Raw genomic sequence first — 22,016 nt, 5'->3', positions numbered from 1 at the left:
TGACTTTGCTTAAAATAGGACAGACAATCCAAAAATAGCTTCTCATCTAATGTGTATTTTACTAGTAAAAAATTGTTAAGGTAATTTTAACAAGAATAAAAGACAAAGACCTTTGGTGATATTAGCTTTTATTTCACCAGAAACTGCTTTGGAAGGTCTCCTATTTCCTTTTGATAGTTTAATTAATATGTAATGGTTCTCAGATTTCTTTTGGTGGCATAGCACCTGAAAGCCATGATGTTTCTCCTAAACAACAAGCTCTGGGTAGAACGTCATAGATACTGATATACTAGTTAATTATGTAAACTAGGAGTACCTAAAATAAGATCATTTTATAGACCCAAAACATAAAACCACAACTAGTAACACATACAACCATTTTTAAAAAGGCAGTTAAACACATCACAATAGGCCATGATGAGTCTTTCGCAGAACATTAACTTACAACTTGCATATTTATTGTCAGGAACCAAAAGTTAAAGAAAAAACCTGAAACAAAAATACTAAAATGTATTCAAGATCATCTAATACCTATCATTTTACGTGAACTAGGAAAAATGGCATTATAATTCCATTTTAGCAGCAAGATACTCTCATCCAGCTGGCTGAACAATACTATTCCAGAGGCTATGTTTAAGAATCACAAATTCAAACCTTTTAACTACAAGACTTAAAATCGCTTACCTGTAGAAATTCTCTGACATTAGATCCCAGGACACGCAAGATTGTATCATAACCAGATTCTTGACAAAAGACAAAAAACATCTTCCCAAACATTTGGAGAATTTCTCCAGCATTGAGATCTATTTCACAGGTTTGAAAGGACAACAAAAACAAACAAACAAAAAAACATAATATATTGTTAATGGGAAGAATGAAGATAAGTGCATAAAAAATTTACATATCCTCAATATTTGTGGACAGTGAATATAGATCACACGAAAAATTTCTGCAAATGGCACCATTTCATCTTTTCTGATGGAAGGAGAACAGACTCTGGGTGGTGAACACACAATGTGATATATAGAAGATGTATTGCAGAATTGTACACCTGAAACCTATGTCACTTTATTAACAATTGTCTAACAATTTCTAAAAAAAGAAAAATAAATTTTTCTGGCTGTGACAATACAATGAAATCTGAGAAGACATCATATTAACATGTTAACAGTGTAAATTTGTACTTGTAGGAAAGCAATCAATTTCTCAGTTTCCATGACAAACCCACTTAGTTAATTTTGAGCTGTTTTAGATATATATTTAATGCATAACATTTTTTTCTGAAAAACACAGGAAAATCTTGAAAGTCATCAAGAATACACATGATAATATTTGGTGCAAAATGTTCTTCTTTAAATGTACATAATTAATAAGATTGCTGTATGTAGCATGCAGCCTAATGTCTTGCTTTTTTGTCAATATGCAATTATTAATATTTCCTAAAACTTTAAGATATTTTTCTGTATATAAGTTTTAATCACCATATTATTCAACACAGGAATGCAACAAAAGTAACTCTGAAATGAAAGCACACGTAAATCATAATGCAAATAGAGCTAATAATTTCTTTAAGAAAAATTCCTAAAGGATTTGAGCATTTTTTTTTTAAAGGCTTTGACTGATGATGCAAAATTTTTCTCCAGGAAAGCTTTCTTTACCATTAGGTTCAAAATATGCATGATTTCCTCTTTAACTTTATCCTTAACAATACTAGATATTTAATTTTTTAAAGTTCTATATTTATATGAAAAAAATTTCATATTTGTGTCAATTCTGATTACTAACAAAGCTGGATACTTCTCTTATTATTATTAACAATTTACCATTCTTTTTTTTTTCTTTTTTTAATTATTGTATTCTTCAATAGATAGTATTTGCTCTTCTGGGTTATATTTGGCAAAGCTAAAAAGCTTCTTTGTAGTCTATCCAAACTATAGCCTATTTATAAACTAAGCACTATGAGAATAAGAGACACTACTTTGAGAACAATTTTTTTGCATGCAGCTTTCTTTTAACTTTGCCTTCTTTGCATGAGTTTTGTCTGATACAGAGCTCAGTTTCCTGATTCTTTTACCAAAAGCTAACAAAACTTATGATTGCAAAAGAGATCTGGCGATAATATTTTCTGTATACTACACTCATGCAATTACTGTGCTGTTAACACCATAACATTAAGTTATTATTAAATTATTAATTTATTACATTAAGGATCAATACTATTTTTTCCTTCCCCAACACATGGCTTCCTGTGGGGAGAGGCAGAGAGCTCCTCTGTTCTCTCAAGAGCTTGTAAAAGGAAAAGTTGGACTCAGCATAGCCTGAGCCTCACATTATATGCAGATATTCTCACCACCAGGGTTGTGCAGTGCACAACCTGCATAACTGTCCAATGTGATCTTAGACCACACATTCCTTGAGCTTTTGTGTGTAACTTAACCAAAGAAGGAAAGTCACATTCAACTTACTGAGGACTTTACTCGCAGCAGCAACCAAATCATAAGTTTTAGAATCATCATATATTATTCTGACAAGAAACTGTCCTTCTTCATCTAATTGTGCTTCTTTTCTGGAAAACAAAAATGATAGATAGACAAGGGGGAAAAGCTGAAATCAAAGAATAGGTACTATAGCTACAATCATTGTATAAACAACGATTTTGTATCTGAAATAGGATTTGATTTTGGCAAATTTGTTTAAATCGATGTCATGTACCTAAAAGTCAGTGATAAGGAAGAAATTATTTCATGTTCTTTCCCCAAATTAAAATAATACAGTGAAGTATATTCTAGCAAGACCAACATTTATAAAGTACTCTAACATCCAATACAATACCTTATATTAAATGTAATAAATAACTCGATTTAATAAACAGTTAGCAAATATTTGTTGAGTCCCTATATATGCCAAGCATTGTTGTAGGTACTGGAAACACAGTGTTTGGTAAAATAAACAAAAATATCTGACCTCTTGGAACAAACGTATTCTAGGAGGGGAGACAAATGGGGCATGAAACTAGTAACATATATAATGTTAAGTAGTTTGGAGAAAACCTAGTCCAGGAAGAGGGGTAGAGAGCTCAAGTACAATAGCTGGGAGCCTCGCTGAGTAGCTAGTAATTGAGTAAAGTCTGAAAGAGCTTTGGGAGTGAGCCATGAGCAACCTGGAAGTGTGTTCTGGGAAGAGGGACGAGCGCCTGCAAAGGGCTAGACGGGAGGATTTAGTAGGCATGGAAATCTTACTTTCAGAGCCCATAATTACTAGCTGAATGAATTGGGACAAACCACATAAAGCATATGAGCATCAAACCGCCTGATTTCTAGAATGGGAGCAATAATATAACCCACTGCAGTTGTAAAGAGAAAAGTGTGCAGAAGTATGTTCTAAGCTGTGGAAGCATTATAAATCTTACTGATGACCACAGCACTTCCCAAGTCTACATATTCAAAAAATTAAAGACCTGTATATGAGGTGTAAAATTTTCCTCCCGTTTGCTGAATATACACAGCTATTAAGTGAAAGGAACACATCTTCAAAACTTCAGGTCTTTCTGATACCAAAAGCCATTGAAATATCCCCAAATTAGGACAATATAATGTATAAACACTGGCTTATCTTTGAACATTCTAATTTCTAATTGTATAAAAATATGAAGCACAGATGCTCCTTGACTTATGATGGGGTTATGTCCCAATAAATTCATCATTAAGTCGAAAGTGTTGTAAGTTGAAAATGCATTTAATAAACCTAACCTAGCCTGCATTGAATGTGCTCAGAACACTGACATTAGCCTACAGTTAGACAAAACCATCTAACACAAAGCCCATTTTGTAATAAAGTGGTGAATGTCTCGTGTAATTTATTGACTACAGTATCCAAAAAATGTTGGCAACAAAGAGCACTGCAGAGTATCGGTTGCTCATCCTTGTGATTAGGTGTCTGGCTGGGCGCTGTGCTCACTGCCCAGCCCAGCATTACGAGAGAGCATCGTACCGCATGTCACTTACCCAGGAAAAGATCAAAATCCAAAATGTGAAGTCTGGTTGCTACTAAATGCATAGTGCTTTCAAGCCATCATAAAGTTGAAAAATCTTAAATCAAAGCATCCTAAGTCAAGGACTGTTTATATAGGAAAGAGAAAAAAACTTAAAAATTCTCTACTATCCTGAGATACCCACTGCTAATATTACATTCAAGTTGTTCATGCTTGAATATACTTTTATAAATAACACACACTAGATCATACTACTTCAAAATCTCCTTTGACTTACTATTTGATGGACATCTTTTTATGTTATTAAATATATTGTATCGACATATGAAAGTTTTAGTAGATATGTATATTGCTTTTTTTTTTCACAAGCATAAACAATGTTCTTATGAATATCTTTGTAGTTAATAATTATACTTCTGTGTAAAAGTAGAATAGGTTCTGGAAGATAGAATTGCTGATTTGAAGGATATGGGTAGTCTAATTTTTCTCATTTTGTCACTACCATTTTATAATGAAACTGCATTGATTTACAGATTGGAATTTTGAAGCCTCTAATTTCAGGTATTCTAATAAAATATAATTAAATTTTAATTAAATATATAATAAAGTATAAATTCATTCATGCTCTCACTGTGCCTTATTTTGTTTTCCTCCAAATGGGATAAATTAAATCACATAAATTTCTGTAATAAACTAAATTTCTCGGAAACACTCGCCATTCCATAACAATCATTAAATGAATGAGGTACAAACAGAATACAAAGTCCCTCTAAATAAAACAGAGGAATGGCCATTTCCCTAGAATTCCCCTATGAGTCAATCCATTTCTTCTCTCCTTTCTCTTCTTTTAATAAAATAAGCTTTCTTATCTTTTAGGCTTTACTTCCTGAACTGATCAGCCCAACATGCTCCCTGGAGGGAGGCTGAAAAAGAAATTTAACAGTAGTATGCAGAAGGAAAAAATCATCTTCCCTTCAGAATTTCATACTGAATTCCAATGAATTATTCCAAATACTTAGGATTCCTGATTTACACTTATCTTAGAAATCTTTGGGAACTTTCGGTCACCCTTTAGTTATTTCTTTTTTCATCACCATGCCCTACCCTCACCCTGAGGCTAGGAGTTTTACCACAAATATTTGAGCACCTATTATGCCCAGGCACTTTTCTAACTAAGTACTGTTAGTAAGTCAATGAACAAAACAGATAAATTTCGCCGCCCTCATAGAGCTTACATTTTAGCTGGCAGAAACAATCAATAAGCAATAAATGTCATATATATTCAAATTTTATCATCTATAATGAAGTGATAAGTGCTACAAAAGAAAGCAGATCCAGATGAAGGGGTCAGAGTAGAGATCTAGAAGCAAAGAGCAGGTTTCAGTGTTAAATATAATCATCATGGAGAAGTTAACACCTGAGCAAAGACTGCAGGAGGCAAAAAATATCTTTATGAACTAATCTTTCTGGACCCATTTTCCTTATTTTTGTAACCCATTCTTCATCTTCCTTTTTCACAGGAAAAGCTACTTGGAGACATTACAAACATTTTAGTGAGAATTTAGTGAGAATTAGTTTAGTGAGAATTAGTTCAACTGAGCAGGAGAATTTCCAGTGCAAAACGAGTAATACCCAAAAGAATTAATTTCAGGCAATATTGGTTATTGAAAGTGGTAGAAATTTTAAGCTAATAAAGTTTTTTCAGTGTCTCTCAATTCTCCATTCTTTTCTTCTAAACGCTAAATAAATTTTATTTGTTCAGACTTTATGTTGTCAACTGTTTCAGCCTCCAGAGAGCACAGGGAAGTGGTAATACCAATATATATACACGTATGTGTCAAAGTTTGTTTAAATTGTTGCATTACACAAAGCAATTATGTAATTTCCAATTATTTAAATTATATTTAGTTTATATGTGAGAAGAAAACTACAGGCTAATGTGAGAAACATAATTTAAAATTTTCCCCCAAATGAAAAATTTTGGACATACTTTTTTTCAATAATTTTTAGATGACAGTAAATATCATATGAAGTCATAGGTAAATTGGACTAAAATGAATTCAATAGTGCTCATCCATCATATATATGGCAACTGTTAAGACTGTTATCATCATATATCCTAGTTTGTGTTATTACATTCTGTTGCTTCCTATTATTATTTTAAAATCTCTTGGATAACTCAAAAATAATCTCTCACTATTTCCAAATAGTATGACTTGCAGTAGGCAATGTTATTTTTACCTATGTACTCAATAACTCTGCTTTGGTTAAGGCTTAAATTTTTCTACTTGGTGCATTACTCAATGATAAAGTCAGCAGACAGTAAAATTTTTTAGACAGGGTTTATTTTTAAATTGGCCTATATGAGGTTGGATGTGGTGAAAAGGCATTCTTTGGCTAACAAGTAAACCTAGGTAAACACACACACTTGGTTTCATCCATATCATACATAAGACATAGTCTTTCCTCAAACAGTGTGCAAAATGAGCAACTAAGCTAATCCCAAATGCAGTGCAATAAACGTGGACGTGTACCTGTCTGTGTTTCAGTTCCCTCATCTATAAAATAGAGGAACAGCAGTGCTTACCTCGAGTCATGCTGGCTGACAGGATTAATCTATGTAAGGGCTTAACATAGTGTTTCCACACAGTTAATGCCCAATCCATCTAACTGGCAATAGTCTCAAAGCTGAAGAAGAAGATGATAGAGGAAAGAGAGGAGGAAGAGAAAATGGAAAGTGGAAGAAAAAGGGAGAGAAATGATAAAATCTTGGGCGTTTTGATTCAGCATCAAAATAAGCCACTAAAAGTGCATTCAGTTTGTTCATTAGCTGGTAGAATGTATTAATTCAAAGACCCAAAACAAACAAGTTTTGTCTCCCACCAAGAGCTTTAAAAATAAAGACAAATTCTCACCCGGGACAAAATAACAAATAATCAGATTCTATACATTTGTGCATAGACAAAATCCATGTTTAAAAATTGAGTATGTATAAATGAAAAAATTTCCCAGTAGCAATTAATTTCCTAGTTACTTTTAGAGATAGTTATTTGTTGGAATTTAAACTGTTAATTTATTTACATGAATTACCCTTCCCCTAAAGGATAGTAAGTATTTTTATTATGGTGGGGTTTTGTGGTTTTGGTTTTTGGATTTTGGTTTTTTAATCTCTGGTGCCTAACTGAAGTGCCTGGAATAGAGCATGCACTCCATAACTGTGTGCACGTTTACGGCCGGTTAGCTCAGTTGGTTAGAGTGCTGTGCTCTTAACAACAAGGTCACTGGTTCGATCCCCACATGGGCCACTGGGAGATGTGCCCTCCACAACTAGATTGAAACAACTACGTGACTTGGAGCTGATGGGTCCTGGAAAAACACACTTAAAATAAATAAAAGTTTAAAACAAAAAAAAGTGAAGAAGTTAAATATATTTCCCCATGTGTTTCCAAAATCTGTACTAAAAAATCAATAACATTACTGGCAAAAGTCCACAGTTTGTTTTCAAACTTAGGAATTGCCATATATATATATATATATATATATATATATATATACACACACACACACACACACATATATATATATACATATACACACACACACACATATATATATACATATACACACACACATATATATATGTATGTGTATATATGTGTGTATATATGTGTGTGTGATATATATATATATATATATATATATATATATATATATATACACACACATATATATTTTAAACTAGGTATACAACTGGTCAGAAATATCCAGGCAGCATTTTCTCATAACTCTATACTTAAGGAAATAATCCGTAACTACAAAATGTGAATGTACAAAAACTGAATTCATTCTGATCCTGAGCTCCTGCTATGATACACTTCTCAAGTAAGTATACTATAGGACGAGGACCACTGGCTTTTGGGAAAAGTTTCCCATGGAAGTATGGAACGGGGGTTCTGAAATAGGAGAGCCTGAAGACAGGCATCTTGAAAAAGGAGCCTTAAACCAAGGTCTGGTGTCAGGCAGAAAAGGTCAGCACGCATCAAACCATCAGCCTGACCAGTAACAGCTCAAAGGGGTACTAAGACTTCAAAAACCATTATCAAAAGCACATGCTGTACAAAAGACAGTCTGCAGGTATCGTCTTGACAGTAAATCCTAGGATGGTCCATCTCGTGACTTGTAAGAACATCATAAATGCTGGGTGGTGTACAGCCATTAGGAAGGTTAAAATCTGCTGTAAAACACAGATAAGACTATGTATGACATATAAAGTGTTAAAAATGTATACGACTTTTGTGGAGTGGGTGTGAAGCATTTATGGCCTCTCAATTTTCAACAGCCCAATGCCATGATCCTTACTGAGCCCTGAATCCTGAAGGAGAGTCTCCATCTAGTTTGAGGGAGCTGCCAAGGAGACAGGAGGCCCTTTAAGTGCAGGGACAGCTTCCTGCTTGGACCCTCTTGCAGTTGGTAAAGATCAGTCTTTCAAGTCAATGTGTTCACTCAACCAAGGACTGTAAATAGTAATAGTAAATATTCTCATGAATGACAAGGACTCAGGCAAAGTAACATTACTCTTAATATATAATTGCATTTTTTTCTGACTGTGTCCAGGTGTCACGTGAGTCTCATGAGTACTTGCCGAAATTTTGACAACACATCCACAAATATTTCAAATGGGCCCTTTTCAAGTACCTTCATCAGCCAAATGAATTCGTTTTGACCCTTGTATGTGTATACTTCATCCTTAACTCACCTTATGGGCACATCGGGTCACAGTTCTTCTAAAAATCAATAAACTGCTCAAAATTTCTGAGGCTCTCATTTTCTGCAGTAGATGTGCTGGTTGGTGAATAAAAACCACCTTTAAAAATGTTATAGACAAATCACAAGTGCTTGAAAAGTCCAGGGAAACAAAAACAAAAATGGGAAGTACTCACACACACATATGTGTTGTCTACCGCCATGGTAAATTGGTTGGTGTTGGAAAGGAGGTCGTAGGCCCTTTTATTTTGGGAGGAGGTATATAGTACGACCATTTCCAAGCCTATCTGTGTCCAAGTCCCTGCTCTAATGATTAATAGCTGAGTGGTCCGAGCCAGGGTTTTAAAGTATGGAAGCCTCAGTTGCCTTATATATAAAATGAGAATAATGAAAAAATCTACAGAGGGTGCCAAGAAAATGTATATATTTTTTAAGAAAAGAAAAAAAAACTGTATTAAAACTGTAATAGTATATACCGAGAACAAAAGGCGAATACAAGTCACGTTTGACATCTGCAATTACATGAGGTTCTCAAAGTGGTTACCATCAGGGTAATTTTAATAGTTTTCTTCCTTTCTTAAAATGTGTATAAATTTTTTTGGCACCCTCTGTGTGTGTGTGTGTGTGTGTGTGTGTGTGTGTGTGTGTATTGGGGGAGAGAGAGAGAGGCTTTCCCCTGAGCAATAGTTATAATCGTTATAGCTAGATTCTAGTGAGACAGATATTAATCAAATAGTAGAAATATATCATCATGAACTGTTGCATGTACTATGAAGCAAAAGTACAATTTTGGAGGTGAAAGAAAGCTTTCCTTAAGATGTAACCTTTGTTTTGTCATCTCAAAGCTGAGATGACATTTACGGGAAGGGATGGAGAGAGTGAAGAAAAGAAGACCCTTCTGAGCAGAGGCAGGAATCCTCCTAACACATGTAAAAGCTCAGTGTGCTTCAGAAATGGAAAACTGGCCCGTGAGGCTGGAATGCTGAGAGCAACTGGGACATTTGGACTGCCAGTTCCCCATGTTTGGGTGATTTGAAGATTGACCACAAAGAAGAACTTCAATAAAGCACCAATTTAATATTTCATGATTCAATAATGAAGGACAAGTAGATCAAAATATGCAATAAAAGCAAAGCCCCAGTAATAAACAGGTACAGTAAATACTTCAGAATGTGTACCTTTTACCTGGAGTAGAAACCTCTTTAGTGGCATCTTTTGATATAGAAAAAGGTGCTCCATTTGGCTAGACATAAACAAAGACACCACTGCCCCTCCCTCCGCAACCACTGTTTCCTCTTTCATGAACGAAGAGGCAAAGTAGTGAATGGAAAAGCTGCAAGTACTCATGTCTTTTGAGATGTCACCCTCTGAACTGGGCCAGTTATACAGTTTTAACTGTGTTTTCCTGTTGTTGTCTGCACAGTATCCACCCATAACTATCACTTTCCAACACACTGAAGAGAAACATTTGCTATCGAAAGTTGAAAGGACAGTGTTCCTCGCGAACAGCGCCAATGTCTAGTGAATGTTGGACATAACTAGGTCTTGGTATGTGAAGAGGAAGAATACAGATTTTCTGATTTATCCTTTGGTGCTCATTTTAATATGCACAGTTCCTTCTTGACCCAGCTAAGAAAAGAATATGCTTCTATGATTTTTCAATTCTCAAAAATTGCAGAGGGCAAGGAAAACAAAGACCTAGTTTGATTTTTTTTTGGGGGGGAGGGGGAATACCTCAGGTCATCAAAGAAAAACCCTGAGATATGGATCTTACCTGGTTTATCACCTAGGTGTCATGCTGCTCACCAGACATGGTACAGGTTTGGGAGAGCCCTGTATAAGAGTTCACTGGCAGGTATGTGAAGGGGTTTACACCTGGACATCTACTTGTACCTGGAAGAATACTTCAAATGTTAATAAGCTTATCAACTAATGTACTGTGCCTTCCTCCATCTTTCAGGCTAACTGGCTGATCTTTCTACAGAAAAAGGTCCTGATCCTAAAAATTATTTAGTTTATTTATTTGAAAACCTGTATATTAATTTGTTTATTTGTATTGAGAAAGTTTCTGGGTATAAAACTTAATATGGCTTCGTTTTTTTATGTGTAGTATATTAGCTCCTATTTTTATCTTAAAAGCAGCAGCAAACCTGGCACCAGAAGAGTTGGGTTGGAGTTGGAGTGTTCTGACCCTTCAGCTTCCTGTGTATAATTCCCCAAGACAGTCATTTACTCACTTGGAAACTCAGCTTTATCATTAAAAAAATTAAATAGAATAAAATAAAAAAATTAAATTAAAGAGCACTGAGTTCACTTGTATGTGGAATCTAATAAGGACAAACTCAGAGAAAAAGAGTGTAGAGTGATGGTGACCAGGGATTGGGGGTGGGGGAGATGGGGAACTATTATTCAAAGGGTACAGACAACCAGTTATAAGATTAACCAGTTGATTATAGCTAATAATATTGTGTCATATACTTGAATATTGCTGAGAGTAGATCCGAAATGTTCTCAAAACAAAAAGGAAGTGGTAACTATGTGACAGGAGGGAGGTGACAGCTAATGCTATTTACAAATGTATTATCAAATTAACACTTGTCCACCTTAAACTTACACAACGTTATGTGTCAATGTCATAATAAAGCTGCGGAAATATTGAGCTAGAAAGACCCTTCCTATTTCAAAAGGGCATTGTAACACTCAACTGAAATGGCAAAGGACTTCAGAAATATCAAACAGCATTTATAATATAAAGAACCATTAATATATTAACATCTACTTGAGCAAGGGTACAGAAAGGTATAGAAATTATATAGCCTCATGATTATGAAAACCTGATTAAAACATGGCAAAACATGGGACATTATTTTGTTTTGTTTTGATAAAATGACTATTAAGAACATACATTGCTTTTTCAAACAACAAACAGGGATTTAGGGAGAGGGATTTGAAAGATATAATGTAAGATTGATTCCAAAGCAGAACTTGAAGGAGAGATCCAAGATGGTGGAGTAGATAAACACTACTCCTGTGTCCTTCCATGAACACGTTAAAATTACAACTAAATTACAGAACAATCAACTTAGAGAACCATCTGAAGTCTAGCCAAACCGAAGCCCTATAACTAAAAATATACAGAAGCAGCCATGTTGAGACTAGTAAATGGGGCAGAGACACAGAACGGGCTGGCTACAAACCTCCATGTAGTGGTTGAAAATCAGGAGGGATATCTCGGCTGCAGAGGTTCCCCCAGAGGAGTGAGGGACCCCAGCCCCATGTCAGGCTCCCCAGCCCAGAGTGCTGGTACTAGGAAAAGAAGCCCCCATAACACCTGGCAATGAGTAACAGTGGGGATTCTGACCACCCAGGTGGGACAGAAGGCTGTGGGAAACCCAGACATCCTCTTAAAAGGCTTGCACACACTCACTGGCTCCCAGGCCCTTACCCTTGGCTCCAGGGGACGGATAGTGAGTTGTGGGGGGGGGGTGTTGGAAGCATAGGTGGGGGCAGACTGAGGTATGTGACTTCAGGGCAAGGGCTAGAGGACACTCACCATTTCCCCTGAGTGGAGTCCTGTTGCTGTGCAGCCAGCAGGAAGCCGCCATCTTTACTCTGTTGAGCCCTCCCCCAAACAGCCAAATCTGAATCTGATTGGTCTGGTGAGTTCTGCTGCTCCACTCCACCCTGCTGACTTACTTGGACCCAGCCCCACCCAACTCCCCCAACACCTGAAGCACTTTCTCCCAAAGCAGCCAACCCCGCCCAAATTTCACTCTTTATTGGAAAACTATAGGAATGCAGCAGGCACCAGGGAGGCAGCAACTGGCCTCAGCGTGCTCTGAGACTTTTGCTAAGTAGTTCCAGGCTCAGCATTGGCACCAAACCAGAATTTACATTAAGACTACAATCCTCCCACTCTAATGACTCCCTGAAACCCTGTCTCACCCAACTTGCATACTGCAGGAGGCTCTATCAGCAGCTGAACCTTGAGGGAGCTGACAGTGGCAGCAGACCTTACAGTGTTCTGGCCTCTCCCACGTACCTCCAGGTTTAGCAAAGGAAGTGAACAACTGTGAATTGCTTTGTAGTGGCTATCAGGTACTCCCTGGCCAGTCACAGGCAGGGGGTGCCCTGGGCCTGCACAGAAGACTCTCCCAAGAGGTTCCTCCCCAGAGGTTGCTTCAGACCACAGCAGAGAACCACCCAATTAGCCCCACAAGCAGCATAAACAAAGGGCGGTCTCAACAGGCACCAGAATCTGCTGGGGCAAATCCTACTCAGTGGGGTAAGCCCCTGGACAGCAACCCATAAACTATTGATGTGGCCAAACCCCACAGCCAATCAGTCTGAGGATCAATCCCACCTACTGAAATGCCAACAGCAACCAAGGCTCAACTATAATGAGGGCACACACAACCCCAACAAGGGACACTTCTGGAGCACCCAGAGCATATGACCAGAGATACTGTGTCAGGGCTGCAAAGGGCACCTACTACATAAGGCCACCTGGCCAAGACTGGGAGACATAGCAGATCTACCTCATACATAGAAACAAACACAGAGAGGCAGCAAAATGAGGAAACACAGAAATGCATCCCAAATAAAAGAACAGAAGAAAACTCCAGAAAAAGAACTAAATGAAATGGAGGAACACAAAATAGAACTTGAGCAGAAAAAACAGCAAATGGAAGTAATATTCTTCCTATAATCTGAAGAATGGAGAGGCATGGGACAAGTCAGACACAGAGAAGCTAGCTATGAGGCTATTATAGTAGTAAAGGGGAAAGTGGTCCGGGCCAGAATAAAAGGAGAAGAAGAGCATCTAAGAGGCATTTTAGATTCAAAGAATTGGTACCAGCTGCATGGAATGAATAAAAGAGAAAAGTCAGTGAAAATAACAATGAAGAAGTTTCTACAGAATCCTAGACTGATGAAGGAACATTTACACTAGTGTAGTATATAAGCTTCAATGAACTACTGTTATTTAAAGGAGAGCTTGATATCTTTCAGGTGAGCTAGGGAAGGGAAAAGTTGAAACATTTTTGTTCTAGGGTAAAATAAAAAATAATAGCTACCATTTATTAAAGTTATTTTTCAGGAACTGTGTTAAGCACTATATAGACATTATTCAACATGTGACAACCTTATATGATAGGTATTATTTATTCCTTATGCAGTTGAGGCTTGGAACTTTGAGGCAACTTCAAAAGTCAGGTTATGAGCTGACAGCAAAGCACTTGCTGATTTGAGCCATAATGATTATTTTGTGATTAGTAAATTCAGCTAGATACACTGATGTCAAACCTGGAAGAGCAACATATGCTGTCCAACAGTCAAATGTTTTCCATATTTGAGTTGTAGGCAGGAAAAATCAAGAAAAAATAAGACTAAAAATATTCTGATATCTCTAGACTTTATTTGAAGGCAAAAATGATATCATTCACTTTTCTATCCTCAGTGCCTAAAACACTAGACTATACTCATTTAAAATGAGCTTAACTAGAGAATGAAAGAATGAATGAATCAATTAAAGAATGAATGAATAATTAAATCAATGAATACCTGCCCTGCTCTAGGTAAATCAGATAAAACAATACTAAACATATATGTATTCTTAACATAAGATGATTGACAGCCTTCTAGAAGAACTTACTCTAATATTTATCCACCAACAGTGTCAATACATTATTTTCAAATCTCAAACTAAAATTGCAATCCCAATGTTTATCTCAGATCTTTTAGGAAAACAGAGAAAGGCTAATCAAAATACTGTGTAGCACTTAGGCATTTCAATCTATTTTAAATTTGTTCCTTGGCCTGCTCAACTCTAGGCAAAATAATTTGTTTTCAGGAAGGTGTTTTTGTTTTAATAGACTTTTAATCATCTTAGATATTTTCAGTTTTTTGAATCCATATTTATGTTCCAGTAAAGTTAAAAAAATCTGAAATCAAACCCAGTAATTTGATGAAATGATTAGTTTTTCCAGGGCTGATGGGAGAGGTAACAGAAATAATTAAATCAAGTATTTAGGTACTTTTCTAATATGTACATGACTTTGTGGTTTTTGTTGTTTTGTTTTGTTTTTCCTGAAATGATAATTGTTTTTTTCTCATCCTTTAGGAACTATGACTTCTAGAAAGGACCATCTGAAAATTCAAAGGAAGGGAAACCAACAAAAGATTTGAAGTAGATTCAGAGGTCTCTTGTTTTTTCACATGTGTTAGGTCTAGATCAGAGGTTGGCAAACTGCAGCCCATGGGTCAAATCCAGCCCACCATCTGTTTTTGTCTGGTCCAGGAGCAAAGAATGGTTTTTACACTTTTAAATGGTTAAATTTTAATAATTATATAGGCACATACATAATAACTTCAATATTGACTTCTGGCTTATAGCACCTAAAATATTTACTATCTGACCTTTTAAGAGAAGGTTTATCTACGCTTGGTAGAGACAATATTTCTTTTTCTTAAAAAGAGGAATTTAAATCTCTTATGGAATGGTTATACTGTTGGTAAGAGTGTAAGTAGATACTGAGTTTACAATGAAGCATTTTTGGCTGTTATCCACTTAGAACTTTCTGTCTGGAATCTGTTACTTAGGGTTTTATTTGTCATTAAATGTTTGGCATCCTTTCTCATGAAGGATGGATGACCATTGCCTACTAAACCAAAAAAGTATCATAGAAATTTTATAAACATCAATTTGCATAGTTTCTCACAGACCAAAAATGAAGATAGAGGAGTCTGTTACTGAGACAATTTTTTTCTCATATATTCAGTTTTTCATCAAAAGTTAAAACTAAAAGTATCTTGGACCATTGACTGCAGCGACCCTTCCTGGAGAAGAGGGTGAGTACCGGAGAAGGGATCAGAATCTTCCAGGGAACATTTTAAAATTAAGCTCTACCAACTCCTCCTCACCTGCCCCCAGGCAATGAGAATCTCTCTGTTGTGATAACAAATGCTTATCCACTGAGCTCTTAGTAATAATCCCTCGGGGTTACTAACTGGGTTAGAAACCGCTGACCTGCTTTAATCCCCTCAATACAGAAAGCTGAACAATTAGCCCAGGTACCAAACTGTATCCAGGACAAGATGGGCTCCACCAAAAGCTTAGAAAAAAAAATCAAAATGAACACTTGGATTGCAAACGCTAGTTTAACTAATAGTATTTTCTTTGCAGGGCCACATAATCCTTGAGATAATTTTATTAAGAAACAAACAGAAAAACCAACACCCACATGAACTGTTTCATTTTACCAGAAGAAAATGTATTGAATGATTTAAATTATTAGCACTTGAACAGATTAAGAACACTGTTCGAAACTACTTAAAGATAAATCGTGAGTTAAAAGACATTGATGTTTAATAAAAAATTATTTTTTAAAAAAGTAAAATGTAACAATATTCCTAGTAGGATTGAGCAGAGTTAAATTCTCACATCAGTGGAATTTGTATATTTTTAGGTATTTTGATCTTCTCTGGGGAAAATATGGCCAATATAAACAAATCACAATAATTTAATTAAAAAACAATTCTGAAACATTTTTCTAGTACAATTTTCATTTCTGTATGTAACAGTGACCTAAATTGATAATAGATAGGATATACATTGTCAATGTGGTTAAAATACTTGACTGTTTAACCATAATAGTCATCTTTTATTGTCCTCTCAAGATTCTAAACATATTGCCATAGCATTCACCAGAAAATTTGGGAATTCCTATCTTACAGAGGAGAAAACATCATGTGAGGGATATGCATGTTGCTTTCATAAATTCATAACGAAGGTGACTTAAAAATAATCCTATATTTAAGGTACATTGTTTAAAATCTTGCTCTCAATGTCTGCTTTCTATATAACTCTGTCTACTAAGCAAAAAAAAAAAAAACTATGAAAGTATTCGTAAGGTGCATGGAACATTCAAGTCTCATAGTAAGCTTTCTCATTTGATTCAACCACATAATTGCCAACTCTCCCTCTACCTTTATAAATATAGATGTGTCCTGTGGGTTATATAAATATTGATTATGGGTCATGAGCGAGTGCTCATTGATACAGACCCAAGGAAGGCAAAGTTGCAATCTAGTGCTCAATATTTAACCTGTCATTTCCATGGAAACAGATGCTTGTAAGAAATCACTATCATGTAACTGCATAAGTCCAGCTAGAATTGATTGCTAATAATTGTGATATATTTAGGGAAAAAGTAGCATGAAAGCATCACGTACTTGTAACAAAATGAAATCAGTGAGTACAGGCAATGCGAGTATGTAATAACAATGTGTTCTCCTCTGCCCACCCAGGTAACCACGCCTTCCACCTTTCTTTGAATGTGATTGTTGTTCTAATAATAAAAATACATAAATAAGGTTTCGGTGTAGCTAGTGGATTGTGGTCATCTATACAATAAGTTAAATGCAAATTTCACCAGAATAAGAGAGAAAAAGAGAAAGGCCTCTGCTAAATTGAAATGCTTAATGTGGTAGCAGAAATGACCCATCATCCCAACAGGTTTAAACTCTCATGTGCCTGGGGTATTTCCCTCACATCCAAAGTGCCGGGCTCACAGCTCTAAACTGAAATTAGTAGACTGAAACTAGGATGTCCGCCTACAATGGACAGCCTCCACCATAGCAGAAACGAAAAGAAGGGGTGGGGAGTGGGGGCGGAATTTGGGGAAATAAAGAGAAAACATTCCAATTTCACTTTATTTCAGAATGAATAAATGCACATGCTCCACAGTTGCTCAAGAATAGTTTCATTAGAAGCGAGCTTTAGCGCACTGAAAAGGGTTAACTATTTTTTTGTGTCTGCAAGGTGTGGAAATTTTAAACGAGGCAAGGTCTTCCGTTTGTTTCTAAGGCCTCTGGGAGCTTGAACGTCGCGGAGGCCTTTGTGGTCCCCCGGGCCCTTCTCTGCGTGGGAGCCGCCGGTCGTGAAAAGCCTGGGAGCTGCCGGGCGCTGGCAGCGCGTTCCCACGCTCGGGCCGGGTCGGGAGGCCGCAGTGACCCCAGGGGTCCCTTCCCTGGCTCTCGCCCCCCCAGCCCCGCCCCGCCCGGGCCGCCCCTCCTCTCCAGGTCCCGCTCCGGAGCGTGGGAGCGCAGCTGCAGCCGGGAGCGGCAGGAGGAGGCATCTCCGAAATATGCGCCCGCGACCGGAGCAGGAAGCGAAGGATAAAGCGAGGAGCAGGCGACAGCGCCGGGGGCCGCCTGGGGACCTCCTCCCTCCCCCACATGCGCCTCTAGTGCCTAGCCCGAGCTCGGGGACCCAGTCACTTACTTGATGTCTTCCCACACCTCCAGGCCATAATTGCGGATCACCAGCAGCTCCAGAGCATGGTTCACAAATCCATACTGCGGGGACAGGGGGAAACCTGAGCGTCAGGAACCAGCTGTAGGTGGTAAGGGGCTTGAGGGTGAGGCTGCTGCATTTCCTGCCACTGCGCTGCTTTAACCTTGTACCCCGCCCTCTGGGTCCAATGTATTCGCGGTACTCGCTGCTAAAGAGAGACATTAAGGGCGCAGCCACCCCCATAAGGGGCAGATACTCTCCATCACCGACCTCCCCACGTCCATGCCACCTCCTTACCCCCGCTTACCTGTCACCGCTCGGAGGCAGGCTGGGCATGGGGAAAACGTGGGAGAGGGGACGCGAACCCTGCGCCTCCCTCGACTCGCGCTCAGCCTCCCACACCCGCGGGGCCGGCCTGAGCTGGAAAGCCCCGGTGCTTTGGCCGTATCTCCCCTTTCCGATCTCGGGAAGCCGGACCCTCTACGGAGCAAAGGCACCTAACTCCTCCGCTGCGAACCCGGGCATTCCCACCTCCCAAGTCCGGGGCGCAGGCAAACAGCGAGCCTGCTCCGGCGACCAGTGGTGCGCTCCCTGAGCCCCCGCGCCAAGCTTCGGTGGTGCGGCCGGTTCCCTGGGGCAGTCAGGCCCAGTCCAGCCGCAGCTCGAGGATCCGGCCTGACCTGGCTGAGAGCACTCACCATGATGAATGCGCGCCGAGCCGGGGAGGCAGCCCCCACGTTGAAGCACCGCCGAAGGGACCCAGGCGGCGGCTGCAGTGGCTACAGCGTAAGAGGACCGCGGCGGCAGCCTAGAGCTGGAAGGAGCGCAGCAGTCTCAGCCGGCCTGATTGCCACCCCTTCGAAGCCAATGGCGAGTCGAGCCGCAGGGGGCTGGTCGCTGCCTCCTAATTTTCAGCCAATGAACGGTAGAGGAGGGAATTCGGATGCTCTCAATACTGCTGCGCTCCAGAGCCTACCCGCCCCCGCCCCAGTGACAAGGCTTTCGTTTGAGGCCATAACAATGACGACTGAGAAGACCCAGCTTTGCTCCTTGCATGAATTTTGGGGCAGGGGAGAAAACAGCTATTGTAGTCCCACCAAATATATTCTTATCCGAATGTCTACCCTCAGAGATAGCAAAAACTGACTAGGTGTGTGTAGGGGTGTGTGTGTGTGTGTGTGTGTGTATTTTCCAATGAACAAACCTTAAAAGGAATTTTCCCTCCTGGTCAGCATCCTCTATTTTATTGTCTTGCAGATAAACATTTCCTTTGTGGTTTGGTCCCTCAACAGTTTATGACAAACTGAAAGCTAATAATACTGAGTTTCACATATTTTATTTTCAGTCAATGAGACTAGTTGAGTGAGCCAGCTAAAATTTTCAGTAATACAGTGTGTTGAGCGTCCTGTCCAAACCAGCTCTGCCCATTACCAAACTTCCCTACAAGATCCAGTCATGTTCTGTGCTTGGTCCTAGTGGGACACCTAGTCCGACATCATGGCCAGGAGCCATGAAGTTTTTGTCCAGAATTTGGCCTCTTGTTTCTGGGAGGTGACAGATGAACTGACAAATGCCCAGTAGAAAATGAGCATAATTTTAATCTATCCCGCAGCCTATGATCTACCAGTCTATAATCTAATGCCCCGAGGCCCACCACAGGGAGAACATGAGAGGGACAGGAACTGTCTGTTGATTAAAACTCTGTGGCTGAGGTGCATGGACATGGTTGACTAGGGTGAGGTCAAAAGTGAGGAAGAGAATACAAGCATTGTTTCTAGATCTCCTGTGTCAAGTGGAACTGAGAATATAGTTAGAAAAATGTCAAAACAATAACACTACTGGCATTCATACTCAGAGACTTATCTTGAAACATAACTGATACAAAGTAATTATATGTAAAATGAACAAAACAACAAATAACTTATAAAAATATTAATTTCTATCAATATTGGATTAAATACGAGCTCTGACAATTAAGTTTGCGAACTTGTTACAAGGATGTTGCTAACCTTTTTTGGTATCAGAGGGATTATTCATTATGAATTTGTACCAACTGGACAAACAGTTAAGCAAGTTTACTATTTGGAAGTGCTGAAAAGGCTGCATGAAAAAGTAAAACAACCTGAACTTTTTGCCAACAATCCATGGCTGTTGCATCATAACAAGGGGGGTTGTCTGTGAGTGAGTTTTTAGCCAGTAAACAAATAACTGTATTGGAATACCCTGTCTGCTCGTCTGGCCCCCAATGACTTCTTCCTTTACCTGAAGATAAAGGAAATATTGAAAGGACAACATTTTGATGACATTCAGGACATCAAGGGTAATACAATGACAGCTTAGATGGCTATTCCAGAAAAAGAGTTCCATAATTGCTTTGAAGGGTGGACTAGATGCAGGCAACCATGCATAGCTTCCCAAGGGGAGTACTTCGAAGGTGACTGTAGTGATATTCAGCAATGAGATATGTGTCACTTTTTCTAAGATGAGCTCACAGACTTAATTGTCTGACCTCGTATACATGTAAGAAAGTTATGAGATGTCTGTTGTCTGTTACTAAAACCAGTGGCTGGTTTAATAGGACCAAGATATTTTATATTATGACTTTCTGTACCTTTTGATTTTTTTTGTATACAGATGTAATAATTTTTTAACTTGTTAAAAAGACTTTTTTCTCAAATGTCGGCCTGTTTTTCTTTGAACAGCAGTAGACCCATGCTACATCTGTCTAAATTGAGCTGTGGAGTCCTGTACCTTAGATTTTCTATAGGTAAGAGATTTGGGAGGAAATTCCTCTAGTGATAATAAATGAGGAAAGTTCACCTAAAAAAGATGTCAGAGAAAATGAAGAATGAGCATCGCTTCCAAATTTTTTTCTCTCTCTGAAATTCAAACTTCTGCCCTCATTGTTCTTTTTGTCCAATATTTTTTTTGCAGTTATTGTCATTCTGTCCAATACCTATTTGCATTTGTGAATACATTATAATGTTTTGTTTTCTGATTGTCTTTTATTCATTCTGAATCTAAAGGAAGTTCTGTTCACTAAAACTTTGCCAGCTTTTGTTGAGCCACAAGATTCTACAATGGATGTGATATTCAGGGAGAAGAGGGAGCCCTTCAGCCATGGAGGAACCCAACAGAGATCACCATGCTGCTGTAAGCCCCTACTCATAGTCACCACTGCTGACAAAAGAGCCTGGAAATCAGGTCACAAGTAGATTATGCTGTGTTCTCAGAAACAATATATTGCACTATTCTCTGTATGGCAGGAGCTGAGGAGACTCAGTTAGGGAGGAAAGGAGGAGCTTAGGGAATGTCTGAGCCAGTCTTTTTTTTTTAATTTTTGTTGGGGAACAGTGTGTTTTTCCAGGATCCATCAGCTCCATGTCAAGTTGTTGTTTTTCAATCTAGTTGTTTTTTTTTTTTTTTTGGGGGGGGGGCGGCAGATCAACTCCAGGTCAAATCATAGTTTTCAATCTCGTTGTGGAGGGCACAGCTCACTGGTCCATGTGGGAATCGAAGGAGGGACCTTGGTGTTATGAGCACTGCGCTCTAACCCCTGAGCCAACCGGCTGCTCCTGAGCCAGTCTTAAAGTCAACACAATTTGAAGATCAGGCCAATACATAGTAAATAAATAAATAAATAAATAAATAAATAAATAAATAAATAAATAAGAAGGCAATATGTGGCTTTCCAAAATGTCAGCTCAAATGACTCACATTTTCAGCTGATAAAAATAAATTCGTTGGGTAAGTTAACTATTAAATGTACCAGAACTGTTGTTTTCAAAGCTTTTCCAGTGATGTGAAAATATCAAACTTTAGGTTGGGGGCATGTTCTTAGGTCTGTGTATGTGTTTTTCAAAGCTTTGGTGTTTTGCCAGTATTTTCTACCTTGAAACCAGGGCTTCTATTTTTGGATCATTTCGTGGAGCAGGGTATTCTTTAATTTCAACAATTCCTTATACA

The 22,016-nt window shown here is 38.3% G+C and overlaps 1 protein-coding gene across 1 annotated transcript in view; it reads right to left on the bottom strand.

The window, feature by feature from the left end:
• Positions 1-18,888, bottom strand: part of GUCY1B1 (guanylate cyclase 1 soluble subunit beta 1) — a 41,777-nt gene extending 22,889 nt beyond the window's left edge. Inside the window, exons 1-4 of the mRNA XM_033134492.1 lie at positions 18,749-18,888; positions 18,039-18,112; positions 2,466-2,566; positions 685-803 (exon numbers count right to left, since the gene is read on the bottom strand). Coding sequence (XP_032990383.1) covers positions 685-803; positions 2,466-2,566; positions 18,039-18,112; positions 18,749-18,751 — 297 coding nt within the window. The 5' untranslated portion in view covers positions 18,752-18,888. The remainder of the gene's footprint in view (positions 1-684; positions 804-2,465; positions 2,567-18,038; positions 18,113-18,748) is intronic.
• Positions 18,889-22,016: the final 3,128 nt, after the last annotated feature.

Source organism: Rhinolophus ferrumequinum, chromosome 18, assembly GCF_004115265.2.
Source record: "Rhinolophus ferrumequinum isolate MPI-CBG mRhiFer1 chromosome 18, mRhiFer1_v1.p, whole genome shotgun sequence".
NCBI classification, from domain to species: Eukaryota; Metazoa; Chordata; class Mammalia; order Chiroptera; family Rhinolophidae; genus Rhinolophus; species Rhinolophus ferrumequinum.
Note: the sequence above shows the minus strand (reverse complement) of the source record. Positions and strands in the feature narration are given on the sequence as shown.